Genomic DNA, 15,725 nt, shown 5'->3' with positions numbered 1-15,725 from the left:
AACTTTAAGTCAAACAATTAAACTATCTAATTACCTGTGGATCCCCTATTAAGTTTTGCCAATTTAACCAAAATCGCACTGCTCAATGGAAACAATACATATGCTTTATAAGAGGTTTGGTCTCTTAATACAAATACAATCATTAAAATTGGAGCTCTTCCCCTTCTCTTCCAGAACAAAGAGCATCCTAACATTGGATTAGTCATTCAAATCCCATAAATTATCCAGAGGTTTGCAGTAAGAACACTCCAATCTAAGTCTTGCCTTTAACACAGAAAGAATTGCTCTTCCAATCTGTGTGCTTTGCGTCCAATATAAATATTACCAAAGAAAATCCCCAAAACCTTGAAACCAGAATTCAAGCAGATTTTTTTTTTAAAACGCATTAAAGCTGAAAAAGAAAAAGATGGAGATGAAGTGGGAAAGGCTGAGCTATTAAAACTGGAACAGCTGTGTTTGACTGATGAAAACGCCATGCTGATGCCAACCCACTGCTGTGAGCGTGAGCGCCCCTGTGAAAGTCAAAAAGTTCTCCTTTAACACGCACGAGCACGTGTGAGCGGCGTTTTCTGCTTGAGACCAGTTGCAGGTTTTATGTGTTGGTGCCGGTGATTAGCCGTGACGCCTCATTTCCTCCATTTGGTGATTGTCCAAGTTCCCCCGACTCCAAACAAACGATTTGATGCCCCGTTTCAAAAACTGCAGCGTTTCTCCCTCCAGTCAAGGGAGTCGGCGTTCCATGCACGTGGGAAGTGATCCGGCTAACAAGTTAGCATTTGTCAGGTCATCTACCACGCTCCTCATGTCTTGTGTGTGTGTGTGTGTGTGTGTGTGGCTGTGTGTGTGTGTGTGTGTCAGACTATTTCATGTTTATTCCAGCTGTCACGTGCCTGATGGATGAATAGACGGACACACAGTGTTCGTACCAGTTGATCCTTCCTCAGATTTTATTTCACTTCCTTCTTTATTTGATACTTCGGGCCATCGTTGCAGTTTTACCAACTTCTTCCTGTATTTTAAAGGAATATTTCCAAAAATGAAACATGTGTTGATGAAGCATCACATGTGGACTTTCTACTGGGAGAACAGAGACTCCTCGATGCTGCTGCGGAGGTGAACCGAGACAGCAGAACCCCCGGAGCAGATGTGAGCTCACTGCTGTCAGATTCCTGGATTATTCCACAGGACCTTGTACTTCTATCTTTGCGAGGACTTTTAACGACACATGTCCCGGCTCCCTATACCCGAACCATAACCAGCACAACTAAATGGCCCGAACCTTAAATCCAATCCTGACCTAAACACAACTCAACCCTCAAGTTCAAAACCAACTCTTCACCCAAACACACAAACATTCCTGGAGTGAAGTTGTGGGGACCGGCCAAAATGTTCTCACTTCCCAAAAATGTCCTCCCTTTGCGGGTAGCGTGCATAATTCGGTACTCAATATGTAGCAAGTACAAACACCCACGCACGCACACACACACACACACATTTCCCCTTCATGCTGGAGGACACCCAGACCTCCCCCTGCTCGCTCCACGCTGTGAGTATAAACTGGGAAACGCTTCACACGGATGTTTGGTGCACGCTGTCTGGAAACCTGGAGAAACGATCGCATCTCAGATGAATCGTAACAGGAAGTGCTCAGGAGGCAAGAAGAAACGGCTTCACAGAGAGGGGAAGAATCACCCAGAGAGGGGAAGGATCACTCTCCCTCCTGAAACACTTTGTACCTGGGGCAAAGCCAGAGTTCCGGGGGGGGGGGGGGGGGGATTTTGGTGCACACTCAAATTGAGCTGGAAAATGGGTTTAACATTTCCCAAGGCTATGAAACATTTTCTGCCTCTCATTTTTCTTTCCACGCCCTTTTGGAAGCTCATCTCTGCCAAATGTCCTTCAAACCTGATTTAGAGCATATGAACGGCAAGCAGCAGAACTCAGGATGAGGTACTGCATTACCGGCCCGAAGGCAGAGGGGGAATGGGTGTGGAATCATCAGGAGAGCTGGAATTGAGTCAGGGTTAGGAAGGGTCTGACAAATCACCACCGAAAAGCACTCCTATAAAACCTTTTATTAACATTTGGAATGCAGACGTACTGCAATGCAGCTTTTAAAAGTATTTACAGGGTGTTGGAGGAGTTCAGCTTGCTGTTGGCGACCCTACATGCGCCCATGTACTGCAGATTAAAGCATTTTCTATCTCAGTACACTCTTTAAAATCAAGGCCACGCTGAGAGAAAGAGAGAGAACAAACTCATTTGTATAAAAGTCAACTGGGCTTTTAAAAAAAAGAGGGAAAAAAAGGTTCTGCGGGACCATCTTCATTCCTTTTGATAAACTCTAGTGCAGACGACGTCCCCAGCAATCATCGTCTGAAATGGAAAAACAGGAGAAAAACCTCTCTATTATCTAGAATCTCTGAATTTAGTCACCTGCAAGAAGAGCGAGTGTATTTTAAGATGCTAAAGGAGTCCCCATCAAACAGCTTTACTGTAGCTTGATGCTAGCTAATCAAGTTAGCGCTGAATGAAACCAGTTTTTAAATGGAGTCAATCACAGCCCAGACAGATAAAGGTTTGTTTTTCTGTGCATTTACAACATAGAGAGGCGCTTTAGGACCCAATATTTCCTCTAAAATCTCTTGCAAAAGCATCTTTTCATGGATCCTCATGCAGGCACAGAACGCTCATAGTCAGGGTGTGTGGCCCCGGCCAGTGCGAATATAGAGATGAACACGGATAAGGCGCCGTCATCATATCCTGCCCTGTAAAGAGTAATTACCAGGATCAGCTCCCCGTCATTGGTCAGCTCTCTGGTCCATCCTGTTTTGGGTCCGTCTCCTTTCTGCAAAGTCTGCTCACAGCTGATCTTACTGTCTGTTTCCCACCTGGGAAAACTCTGCCGAGTTTAATGGCAAAAAGAACGACAAGTGCATGAATATGATTCGGGATCATGTCCTGCTACGAGTGAATAACCGACCCAAGTGGACCAGAAACGCACCGTACACGCACGTCCGTCCACCGTGGTCTCGCTGAAGGACTGGCCGACAGTGAAGGAGATGTTGGTGGTGCGCACGCTCGTGGAGGTCTTGATGGACAGCTCCTCTCCCTGCTGGCTGATTTCCACTACAGGGCTGGAGGCTGCTGCCACTGCCATTTTCCTGAAGAACACGTTGACCCCTGACCCCACACAAACAGAGCTCTCATTGGGGCTGCATCGAAAACTGTGTTGCGTAACCTTTGACCTTTGTGCCAAAAAGGCAACGGGTATTGAATCCTCGGCTTGCAGGAACCATTTTAGCCAGCACAGGAATTTCTTTTCTCTTCCACCAGCTCGTGGTGCCGCTGGGGTCCGACTGGCTGCGCAGCTGTTTTGAGTTACTTTGTGCAACTCTTCGTGGTCCTCGGGATTTTTGTAGTCTAACTGGCTTCCAGTGAGGTCTGTCTCCGCTCAGACCATATTTGCTCATGGAGCGGTATGAATGTCACACACACACACACACACACGCACACACACACCTAGATTAGGTCAGTGGGGCCCAGGGAAATGAGGGAAAATCAGCCTCAGAGCTGGCTGCCTGCGGGGGCCCATGTCAAGGCTTAGTTCCGTTTACACTGGCTCTAATTACAACCGCATGAGGAAGGCTTGCTTCAGATGAGTCTAATCTAACATTCCTCCACAGGCTATTTGTCTTCAGATTTTTAATGGATGCCTCTAGCCGACCCTGTCCTGACCCTTCCCTCTTTTTCCTCCGCAGTCTGTAAACCCAGTAAAAAAAACCATTTTGTTCCCTTCGTGATGTTTGACAAATGCAGTTTTGTAATGCAATTGAAAACAATGACACGTATTTCTTTCTTTTAAGGATAATTTTACATGCAAATCACCTGAATAACAATTTAAATGTGTCTTTTTTTTTGCAGCAGTTTTCTACAAATTCGGATAAATTAAATATCCCGTTACTCACCCAGCACTTTCAGAAGTTCCTCAAAGTTTTCCGAGGACTTCATTGTCCATTTTCCAGAGAAATCTGCAGTTTTCCTCTCCATGGCAACGCACACCCTGTGAGATTTTACGGATGATGAGCTACACTGGCTTCTCCGTCCGTCTGTCCTCTCTGTTAACAGGTCTGCCCCTGTCTCCTCTGTCTGCATCTGCGTCTCCTTTGATTGGCTGACACCTCGCCCGCGTCCAACGTTGATCCACCCAACACAGACACTGGTGGCAGAGTGGGACTTTCCCCCTGATTCCCAATTCACCCTCCACCTCAAATTCAGAGGAGCTGAAAGAGCTTTGATGCTGACTGGCTCAGGCTGGGTTTTACGTCCGAAGGTGGCCCACACGTATTTTATTTGAAAATGACTAAAACAGCTTAAAGGACAAGGACAAGGACCTGGACTATTTGATTGGCCTTCCTGCCATTGAGTTGTAGTTAGTGTAGCTTGTAATTGTGTTATATTAATTATGTTAAATGTAAAACAATAGCATAAAATAAATTAAAAGTGAAATGAAACATTTGGAACCGTGATGTCATTAACCTTTAAACAATAATCCAAATCCTGACCGCTGGATGATACTACCATGTAGTTATATAATTGATGTATTATACACCGTGCACTTTTCTTTTTATCTTTTAATGACAAATGACACAGAGAAGAAGGTGGGATTTTGGATCAACTGGAATTCGACCACATCCAACTAATACAGACTTTATCAGGGACTTAATTTCTATCTTCAGTCTAGATCTTATTAAGGGTTTTCCAGGAGACAATAAACTTCTTATCCTTAAAAGGGCTTAAAGGTCCTCTCTCATTTCATGCATTATTCAGGCTGTGAAGATTTGAATAAGATACCTCAGAACAGAAGATCATTTCCAGTGTATTCATCCAACAAAAGAAGGCACAATCTTATCTGCTGTCAACATTCCTCCCCAAGGCAGTAGACTGCTACTGTGCACTCTAGGGTTACAGTAATGTTGGAATTAATCAAAGAAAACAATATAAAGAGCTCTTTAATCCAAAGACATGCAATCATTCACCACTGACTGGCTTCAGGTGATAGTAATAACAACAGGATGGCTGTGGAATGAAGAAGAGAATGGCCATGATGACAGGTAAGCCCGGGCACGACTGTCCCTGCAGAAATCGATATCACAAGGTTGGTTTTTAGGTCCCCGGAACTGTTTGTCTCCACGTGTTCCCACACGGACGCTAATCAAGCACACACCGGCAGCGACATGTCGCGGCACCTTCGCTTCATCGCCCGAACGGTGATGGTTCAACAAAGCAACGTTGATGCGGCGTACAAGACTCTAACTAGGTAACATTTTTATATGTTAACAAAACGCACAGAGACACTTGCTGCTACATCACTAAATAATAAGGGGACCTAAAATTATACAACGTCTTCCGTTCAATGTCACCGAACTGCGGCTGCGCGTTGGAACCACCGACAAGTTTAACGTATTTTTGACGAGGTTAAAATGACATAGATGGACACAACCTTTCGGTTAAATCATTTAAAGTGTCTGAATACAAGCAGCGTAAACAACAATTACAAGTGCAGTCGAGGCGCTTGAGTTTGGTGTTACATCAACAACATAGACACATTAATATTAGACTGTAAAGTAACGAAACAGACACTACGTTTGTGTGTTTAGTCTTAAAACGTTTCATCATGAAAATGATGTATATACATATTCATTATCACATATTATTATCCATTTTTAATTTTTAAGCACACTGCATCCAGTAATGTTGATCACATGCTGCTGCTGTCAAACTCTGTTTTAAAAAGCAATCCGTGTCTTAATGCAAAAACCTCCTTTCTATACTCAGGCTGCTGACCCAGGATGGCATCATTGAAACGGTGAAACGCAAGCGTTACTTCGAGAAGCCTTGCAGGGAACGGCGGAGGAGGAGCTATGAGAACTGCAAGCGCATCTACAACACAGAAATGGCCCGAAAGGTGGCCTTTATCTCCAGGACGAACCGACAGGATCCCTGGCTTGGTTGCTAGGGAAATCCAATGTGATGAACTGTTATCAGTGGACTGTTTCAGCCTGGACTGGGAAAAGCAGATCATAAACAATGCAGTGTCATTGTAACAACTAGTGGACTATGAGGACGTTGACATGAACATTCTCTTGTCCCACATGTCCTTTATATGTGCTGTAGTTGTGGTTACGATCTGTTTTCCTAATCTCTCCAAGACTGTCGTGACGTGGATGCTTCTTCCAACTTCATTTAATTGTGAATGCAGGATTAAAAAGTGAAAATGAATAATGTGTCATGACGTCTGTCAGTATGAGAGAAGAATAGGATATATCGATGCATTCATTCAAATCCTTCACTGGTAAATTCAGGTAAATGTTTAAATATAGATCATTTCTTTGATCATTTTATTTGACACCTCAATAATAACGCCTTACTTGCTTTAAACGGTAAGTTGATTAGAGCCTACAGTCACTGGTTCATTTAACTTGAGGTTTTCAAAGTTTTCTTAGTCATTTTTCACTGCATAGCTCACAAGAGTATGCAGAGTAGCCTATATACCTCGTTATTAATACTAGATTTCATTACAATCTTGTATTAAATTGCAGCTTCTAGTAAAATCAAGTTGGGGATTTGATTTATGAAGTTCTGAGATGCACATTTTTGCAGGTGACACTGCTGCCATGACCATGTCAGTGTGAACGTGGGTGTACAATAAATTAACCTACAGCATTTGACTCGCGCAGCAGCCTCCTCCACATGGTTCAGCATCTAGTCCTTTTATATCGTTTCATCAGATAAATGGCATACATCAATCTAGATTTTACTCTTTTTTTTCTTTAATGATCTTCATTACTGCCTTACTGAAAGGCTAGAAGGATAAGTCACCCAACAATATTACAACGGTCATCTTGTTTCATTCTTTCCATAAACCGATTACAGATAATTGTTTGAATGTTGTAGAGGCGTAAAATAGGGTGATGTGCTCAAACCTTTAAATGAAATACTGTCATCATTAATCACTGACTGCACTGGGGGTCGGCAATCCGCGGCTCTTTAGCGCCGCCCTAGTGGCTTCCTGGAGCTTTTTCAAAAATATGAAAATGGAAAAAGATGGTGCGAATATATTTTTTGTTTTAATATAATTTCTGCCGGAGGAAAAACATGACAGACATTCTTAAAGTTTTTCAATGCTGTAAAAATGTGTACAATAAATATATAATTTCAACATCTCATTATAATGGAAGTTAAACTTAAAGCACCATCGTACAACAGAGTGGTCACGTGTTGCGTCATTCTCTCCAGGATTCTGCAGGGAAAATAAACATTTAATCATGAATGCTCATTATGAATTTGAATAATTTTGAAAGTAGTCTAATGTGGCTAATATAGACACTTACAGCATGTGTTGCCTTCATAATAAGGCTTATATAAGGCTTTTTTTTATTTGTTTGTTTGGTTTTATGGTTCTGGTTTTTTTTTTGGTCCAATATGGCTCTTTCAACATTTTGGGTTGGCGACCCCTGGTCTTGAATCTCTACTCTAATTTCCTCCATCCAGGTGCGTAGCGCTGTTGTCCTCCGCGCCACCAGGTGGCGCCACACTGACGCCGCGTGCGCGGAAGTGTTTTTAATTCATCAGCCAGCAGCGAGTAAACAGAGGTATCGGGTACAGTGGTGTCCAGGTTGACACAAGGCGCCGAGTTTTAATCTGTAATCTCAAATGACAATAAACATTAATTTTGATGCCAAATGCTAGTATTAGGTGTTCGGAACAGACCGAATATCTCTCCGTTTTCCGATTGTCACAAAAAGCAGCACTTTTAGTAAAGTAGATGTCAGTGCTATATTGGGCTAGCATGCTAGGCTAGGGGCTAGCAACGGTTAACTTTAGCTGCTTTTTGGAATGATAGCGCGCAGTGCGAGCTCCTCCGGACATGGCAGAAGGAGCAGGAGCCATTTCTGGCGACTCTCTGGAGTCTTCTTTAGAAAAGCGCTTTCAAAATGTCACAAACACGATGGATTCAATTCAAGGACTGTCAACGTGGTGCGTCGATAACAAGAAGTACCACAGCCTAATTGTGCGCCACTGGATCAAGTGTTTGAAGAAATGTAAGTAGCTTGGCGTTATTGTCGGCGTCCAACATTAGCTGTTGAACGTAAACACGCCTTTATTGCGAGTGTCTGCGACCTAACAAGCGTGTCTGCCCATGCTGCCTTATTTAGGGTGTTTCCGAAGTTTGTGCCAAGCTTTGGTTTATAACCGAGAGGAGACAGCTGCAGTATTCTTAATGTGATCAAATGTCCAGCAGTTTAGATAATCTGCAACTTTCTGGTTGTGTTTTACTCTTTATTTACCCTCTGGTAAGTTCTGGTAAAGCAGCCACACACACACAGACGTTCAAATGTGTCTTACTTTATCATTGCTGCAGCTTTCTTTACCTTTCTTTTAGTTTCAAATAAGAAGTGTTGCTCTTTTGACACGTTCACTGGCTCTTTTAGCGTCTCATTATGGTCTGTTTTCATGCAACTGTCGATTTGTGGCCTAAGGCTTTTCCCTTGTGTCCTTGTGAGCAGCTCATTGCGACTGTTCAATCACTACTTACTATATTTACTGTATTTACACTGCTTCTTCCAGCAGGTTTCGCCCCCATCGTCCTTCTCTGCCTGCTTCACTATATATTTTTATATTTATTGTTTGTGTGGTTGTTGCATTTACGTGGTCTGATTGTGCATCGAAGGTTTCCATAGAGATTAGAAGATTATTGGATATTATTGTGGTAGTTTTGTAAGTTTAACTAAAATAATGTTGCTTTGATGTCTTTTTTTTGGGGGGGGGCAGTCAAAATGGTTGTGGTTGGTGTTTTAGAGATGAGAGTGTTCAATAAAGTAAGATTTTAGGGTTGGAACTAAGTGGGGAGACCTTTACAATAAACACATTAATCAAGATGATAAGGAACATTAATCACATTTTACTGGGTTCTTCTTTGATCCAGACTTTTGGGACATTTTCACTTATATTCTTGTTTTCAAGCAGACCCTCATAAGCCCTTATCTGACCTTTGACCCCTGGTCAATATAACGGCGTCTTCTCTGCCCTTTGACCTCAGACAGACACTTTAAATAGTCTCTTATTTGTGACTTTGAACTTCTTAAATGTGGAAGTAAAACTATTGAACGAACACTTTTAAATGAATAAGATTTATTTGATGTTTTTTTTTTGATTTTAAAGAGATTTCTGCTACGATAAGATACTTAAATCTGTCATTTTAAACTGATCTAATTGTTTGTTGGTTTCAGCTCTCAATATGATGTAGGGAAGAAATATTGAATCAGTTTTAATAGTTGTATCTTCCTCCACTGGTCGCTACCTTTTATCTTCACGCTTTTATAGGCAGGTTATAAACAGCAACTATTGTCCTGTCAGTCATATTTTATGTGATAAGCTGTTTAATTGTCATATATATTTTAAGCACAGCAAATCTTTTAACCTGTATGAAACCCATTGTCAGTAATAATCATTATTAATATATATATATATATATATATAGTTGGAGTAACAAGAAGATTAAAGTTCAGTCTCTCTTTTCTCTTCTAGCTGTTTCGTCCCACCGGCTCAACCTTTTTTACGTGGCCAATGATGTCATACAGAACTGTAAAAGAAAGAACGCCATCGTTTACCGTACGGCGTTCGCCGAGGTCCTGCGTGACGCCTGCATGCTGGTCAAGTGAGTAATATATGTGATATTTTGGTTTCTTTTCAGCGTCATGAATAAATAACGAGGGTGTAATCAGGAGAACAAATCAATAACGTCTCTGCTCGCCGGTGTTGTTCTCGCTTCTCCTCCAGCCTGGACGGTGATCGTAAGGTGATAAAATCGGTGGGGAGGATTCTGTCCATCTGGGAGGAAAGAGGCGTGTATTCAGGGTCCCTCATTACTGAGCTCAAAAGTACTTTAACCAAAGCAGAGTCTCCCCCTGAGACACCTGTGGAGCAAAAAAGTGAGTGTGCTTGGTGTCGCAGCACGTTTCTGGTGCTTGTATTCTGTTGGATGATTCTCTTTCCTGCACTTTGATTCATTATTTACTGTGGTTTGATTGTCTTGCAGCTCCCGTGGAGTCTAAAGCGGATCTACTGTCCACAATTGTGGCCGAGTTTGTGGTGAGCATTAAATGAAGCGTTCAAGATGAAGCAGACCCGCTTCAAAGAAGTTTTTCAGCATACAGAGAAACTTCTAATTACTTGTAGCCGTCAAGTAGTAAAATATGGTTTTGTTGCGCTGCATCAGTCACTGTGTGTGTTATGGGTGCTCTAATCAGCATTAGCACAGCTTATTGAGGGGATTTATTGTGTTATTTATTTGTTATTTTTCCTCTAAAGCCGTATTTAAGCACATATGTGGCATTAAAACTGGGAAAGGACAGCGGCTCGATCGCTTACCGTCTTTAAATTATTCAAACTCTAAATGCTGGCAGCAGAAATGTCCACCAGGACTGTGGCCGTAGGGCAGACGGCCAGTGTGGCGCCCTGTGGGTGAGCGGTGGGCTGATGTCGGCGTTGTGGTGGCCATGTTTGTTGTTAACACCAAACAGGTGCAACAGGCCTTTTATTGCAGCACCTCTGAGGTGTGAACTATATAATTAGTAACGATTGTAATAATTCATTGTATAATTAATAAAGCAATGTCTTTGCATCAGCCCCAGGCACTGGTGGACAAGCTGTCCAGATACAAGAAGTCTGTGGAGGAGGTTGACCTGAGAGAGAAGCAGCTCGCCGCCATGAGGATCGACATCTGCAACGCCGAGAACCTCAAGAGGCTGAAAGGTGCCCGTTTATTACCGTGCAGCCCGCCGTTGCTGGTCTGGCAGCAGCGCCGTTAAAAGGCCGCGTGTCGTTGTTACAGATAAGGCTGGAGGGAAGAAGTTTTCAAAGGACTTTGAGGAAGGAAGCGCACAGCTGCAAGAGTTCATCAAGCTCCTCAACGGCCATTGTAAAACAGGCCCTCCGCTCATGCAGATCCTCGGCAACGCCGACATCTTCTATGAAACGCAGTACAAGGAGGTCAAAATTGTTGCTAATGTGAGTAACAGAATGATCTGTTGTCAGAGGGATGTTAATTAAAGATGAATTACCTACAGTAATGAGTCCTAGGGGGATAAACTGGCCCCTATTACAGCGTTTCACTATCAGATTGACCTGATAGACCAGGGAACTCTCCTGGGAACGCCAAGCATTAGTGGAAATGCAGGTAGCTCTTTCTCTCAGTATCAACGTCACAGGGACGGTGCTGTGACCCACGACCACTGCAGCCAGTCTGTCAGAGTCTGAAGAACTCAGCTACCGATCCGGAGACGTTTGTGTAGAATGTTCCCTCCCCAGAAAACAGAAGTGGATGCAGAGGCAGTGCAGGGAACTCCTGGAGGGCAGGTTGAGTGTGAAGAATCTACAGTTGGGGTTTGCTCTGCTCTGGTTTGTGTCCTCCAGGCCTACCAGGCCTTCGCCAACCGGGTGTCCCACCTGAAGCGGAAGCTGGACGCCCTGAAGGCCACCTTACCGGACCTGGACGATTCGCCCATCCCCTCGCCCTCTGCAGACGCGCCCTCTCCGACAGGCTCCGAATCCCCGTTTCACGACATGGACCTGGGCCACCCCGATCTGGACGTTTCTGCTATGTACGATGAGGCGGAGCCGCCGGCCCCGAGCCCGCTCTCCTCCCCGGGAGGGTCCCCAAGCACGCGGCAGCATTCGACAACGATGACAACCGCATGGTGGAAGACATGGATCTGTCTGAGGAGGAAGCAGATGGCGGAGTTATAGGTGAGCTGTGGCTATTCAACTATATTTGGAATTGTGCACCTCAGTTACGCAATAACGGGTTAGTAGAAGTCAGTAAACTTCTCTAATTAAGTCCAGGCCGCTCGTTACACCTGCTGTTTGTTCCAGCACACAATCATTGTTTTTCTTGCGTTCTTAATTAGAAGTTAGAAATTAGAAGAGTTTTCACTTTCTAATTAATTTTCTGACATTACAGAATGAATGGAAAACTCAATCTGAATCAAATTTGAATATCCCGACACCTTTTATTTGCTTTTCCCTTGAACAGTATTGGCAGCCCGTTTAATTGAAATGATGTTTTCGCTTCTAAATGAACACAGTTGGAAACGGCTCCGTCTGTGCCGTTGTTCCGCCAGCCGGTAGCACTCGGACGCTCTCGCCGATTTCTCTCTCTGCACTTTATTCCACCTTAGAGCAACAGATTGAATGCCCCCCGAAGCCAGAGGCGTCGGCTCCTTTTCCCGCCACGACGGAGCCGTCGGCGGCGGCGGAACGGCCCGTCGGCCCCTTCGCGGCCCCGGTGTCAGATGCCGCGGCAGCTGTGGACGGCATTGATCTGGCTAAAATCGGCTCCATCCTCAACAGTCTGAGCTCGGTCATGAAGAACGCAGGCGAGTCTCGGCCCGGGGACGTTCAACTGGGTCCAAATGTTTGGGCGAGATCTCAAAATGAGGAGTTCTCGTTGCTTTTTTTTTTAGACGTGGCGGTGGAGAGCCCCCCTGTGACGGTCCCAGCTGAATCCTCGGTGAAGGCCGCCCCCGCTGCCTCCGGAGCTCCGCAGGACGCCACTTCACTGGTGAACCTTCTTTCCAAGGTTGACGTGAGTCCAGTAGATCTCCTCAGCGCTCTGTCGAAAGTCCAGAAGCAGAGCAGCTTTGATGGTGAGAATCTGAGTCCTGATTCTGTGATGAAAGGATCAAAGCTGCATTCTCAAGCATTCTTCTTTGGTTCCACCCAGGCATCGACTCTCTCCTGACCGACCCGGCTGCAAATGCCTGCATAGACTCTTTTGCTCCAGACCAGGCTCCTCCCACTCCCGTATCCACGTCGGCGTCACTAGTGCCCCCCCAGAGCCAGCCTCCCGCCTGTGCTACGCCTGTGCCTTCCGATTCCCAAGCTCCCGCTCAGACCTACAACCCGGCCTCTGCGCTCATCCAGGCTCTTCATAACGACATGGACCTGTCAGCCGAGCACGAGCCCTCCTTCATCTCCCAGAGTTTAGAGTCAAAGATCCACAACTTCTTGCAGGGGAACTCGGCTTTCAATGCCTTTGACCTGCGTTTTCCGGGGCAGCCGGGGGAAAACCTCAGCCCGGTGACGGGGGCGGACGCCCAGGATGGAACGCCAGTGCGCGACGAAGGCGGAGGCACGCCGACGCAAGACGAGATGATGGACAAGGGTGCGGCGGCTCCTGCGGCTACCACCGCTTATCAGAAGCCCAGCAGCTACTCGCGGTCAGCCGTGGGTCAGAACGGGCAGCTTTACCGGCACCAGACGTATGCTAACCACGACGTGTCCGAGCGGGGAGTTACTGTCGGCCTTTACCCTCCCGTTTCTGCTCAGACAGGAAGACCTGGAGAAATGGCCCCCGGCAGCGACGCTAGCGCGCAGCCAGTGGAGCCGGTTCAGATGGTAAATGAGAGTGGCTGGTATAATAATAGTTACCCAGAGGGGAGCTCTCAGCTGCTCGGGGGCTTCAGTGCACCACCCTTGAGAGGGGCTCAAGAGAACAAGACAGCAGGACTTTATCCCTACCAAGCAGAGCAAAGTCAGCAGCCCAAAAACATGGCCTCCCAGCAGGGCCTCAATGCTGCCTCGGCTTTCTTTACAAAGAGTCTCCCCCCTGTCCCAGTTATCCCTCCCCCGCCTCGGGTCTTTGAAAACCCTCTGCCTGGAACAAGCGGCGCACTAATACCCCAGGAGCCCCCGCTGCACGCCGGCGCGGACGAGATGATGGGCGACAGGGTCGGCAGCGTGATCAGCGGCATGGTGGTCCACGACCATCAGCACAAGTCCGTCTTTCACCCCGACAATTCCATCTATGACAACGAAAGGGCGCCCCCTCCTCGCCCCGAGGACCAGCACTACCCGGAGGCCCCCGAGCATTACCACAATGAGCCCCACCCCCACAACGACCACTTCTTTCAAGAGGAGCCCTACCTCCACCCCGATGAGCCATATCACAGACACCCCGGGCCAGGCCCTCCGCCACATCGCTACCCTAGGGTTCGAGGGCATCTCACGCCCCCTCTCTCCCCCGCCGAAGACCCCTACTTCTCCCATGACTACCAGCGGCACGGCCCTCCTCCCCCTCCACGCTTCGCCCTGAGGAGACCGCCGCCTCATCCTGAAATGCGCCACCCCGGACTCCGCCCCCCACACCGGCCTCCTCATCCGCCGCCCCACCATTTCCCAAGAGGGCCGCCACGTCCGCCGTTCCCCCCTTTCCGTGGCCCCGAACCAAGGCTGCGAGGCAAACGCCCAGGTCCACTCGGAAGGGGGAACCCGGGTCCGATGTTTGCTCCAAAACGGCCCTTTCCGCCCCCACGGTACTGACTGGACAGTTGAGCTGCAGTTGCCATTGAGGGAAAGCTCATCGTCGACGCCCACACCCTGCCCGCCATGACAGCGAAGCAAGCATCAAGACGCAGGGTCGGTAGAAGAAGAGCGGCCGCCAGAAGACCCGCGTGGACGGGGAGGAGGAACAGACGTTCCCCACCGATGGGCAAGACGCTGGGTGCTCTGAAGCAGCTGCTGGGCTGGAGCCAAGACAGAAGATTAAAGAAAATAAGAGGTGGATATATAATTCACTTTTTGTGTTATTAGCCAAGTATCATTGAGGATTTGATAAGGATGAGAGCGTGTGCATGAGGTGCATGTGCGTGTAGCCACCTGTCAGCCAGCTTGGCTAAGACGAAGCTACTCTGCTCTCCCTTAGCGTCTCCGCGGTAACCATAGTGACGCGATACGACCATTTAAATTCTACGAGTCTATGAAAACAGCCCATCGTGTTTGTTATTCAATTTCTGTTTCTTAAACGTGATATAGTTGCATAGTCGGGGATAATGTTTGTTGGCTGTTGCCGTTCTGAATGTAAGCCATGTTTCCTTTGAACGTCCCTCCGCCCATCGTTTTACGTCTCATTAATTTCCTCGGGGCGGCGCCGCTCGGATCCGTTCCAAGAGGGACGTGCGAAGGACGCAGAGATGTGTGAGAGTGATCTCTTTCAGCCTTCCACGCCACCACAGAAGAAGTGCGTTTTTGTCAAGGGGATGAAGATACTCGACTCCGCTTTCCTTTTATTTGTACTGACTAATAAAAATCTCTGTTTGAAACCTCGTGTGGGTTTTTATTTCCTCTGATTCCTGCATCATGAATTGACCCCGGATTAATCCACCGCCACGTTTTTACCGAGTCGCCGTTACAGACGTCTCACTTGCTGTTGCCGTGCAACGATATTTCAGACGTTGAAGTGAGTTCACAGGCAAAAGAAGGCAAACGGGGGGAAAAATGCTGGAATAAAAGGATGGAAATGAGGAATATTGATGGCAAAAACAACGTCAAAGCTAATCGGCACGACAGATACGACAAATTAGGTGACGGGACGGAACTTTAGCAGGTCCGGGCGGTCCGAAAGGTCCTGTGATCGTTCGTCTTCAGCTGGAATTTTAAATCAAATCTTTTGTTATTGACTTTTCCTGAAAAAAGTGCTGATTTTACGTTCTTTGGCTACTAGAACGTTTGTCCGTGTTCAGGGTTTCATTTAAAGGCCAAAACGAGAAGACTGAGGCAGGAACTGGTCACTCCGACCTCCTCAATTACTTCATTTTCACAATCGGTGGAAGAATTTCAGCCTTAGAGCGTCTTTTATGTTCCATATTTACAGAGCTGAACAC

The 15,725-nt window shown here is 46.3% G+C and overlaps 3 protein-coding genes across 3 annotated transcripts; 2 read left to right on the top strand and 1 right to left on the bottom strand.

Moving 5' to 3' along the window:
* Nucleotides 1-2,055: 2,055 nt before the first annotated feature.
* crabp2b (cellular retinoic acid binding protein 2, b) lies at nucleotides 2,056-4,216 on the bottom strand. Its single transcript, XM_003969294.3, has 4 exons — nucleotides 3,969-4,216; nucleotides 3,005-3,183; nucleotides 2,786-2,902; nucleotides 2,056-2,376 (listed from the first exon to the last, which is right to left on the bottom strand). Exons 1-4 carry the CDS (start codon nucleotides 4,153-4,155, stop codon nucleotides 2,326-2,328), a joined length of 534 nt encoding a protein of 177 aa, XP_003969343.2. The 5' UTR covers nucleotides 4,156-4,216; the 3' UTR covers nucleotides 2,056-2,325.
* A 946-nt stretch (nucleotides 4,217-5,162) lies between these two features.
* mrps21 (mitochondrial ribosomal protein S21) lies at nucleotides 5,163-6,280 on the top strand. The gene is made up of 2 exons (XM_003969295.3): nucleotides 5,163-5,320; nucleotides 5,839-6,280. The coding sequence occupies exons 1-2, from the start codon at nucleotides 5,238-5,240 to the stop codon at nucleotides 6,017-6,019; spliced, it is 264 nt and encodes an 87-aa protein (XP_003969344.1). The 5' UTR covers nucleotides 5,163-5,237; the 3' UTR covers nucleotides 6,020-6,280.
* Nucleotides 6,281-7,638: 1,358 nt separating this feature from the next.
* Nucleotides 7,639-15,167, top strand: rprd2a (regulation of nuclear pre-mRNA domain containing 2a). The gene is given in 11 exon segments (XM_003969348.3): nucleotides 7,639-8,105; nucleotides 9,592-9,721; nucleotides 9,844-9,995; nucleotides 10,103-10,155; nucleotides 10,692-10,818; nucleotides 10,898-11,073; nucleotides 11,479-11,725; nucleotides 11,728-11,811; nucleotides 12,243-12,440; nucleotides 12,528-12,710; nucleotides 12,788-15,167. Coding segments are annotated over 11 exon segments (3,123 nt in total). The 5' UTR covers nucleotides 7,639-7,930; the 3' UTR covers nucleotides 14,386-15,167.
* The last annotated feature ends 558 nt before the right edge of the window (nucleotides 15,168-15,725 follow it).

The sequence above is a fragment of the Takifugu rubripes genome, chromosome 12 (genome assembly GCF_901000725.2).
Source record: "Takifugu rubripes chromosome 12, fTakRub1.2, whole genome shotgun sequence".
In the NCBI taxonomy this organism is placed as follows: domain Eukaryota; kingdom Metazoa; phylum Chordata; class Actinopteri; order Tetraodontiformes; family Tetraodontidae; genus Takifugu; species Takifugu rubripes.
This window is presented reverse-complemented; position numbering and strand designations above follow the sequence as displayed.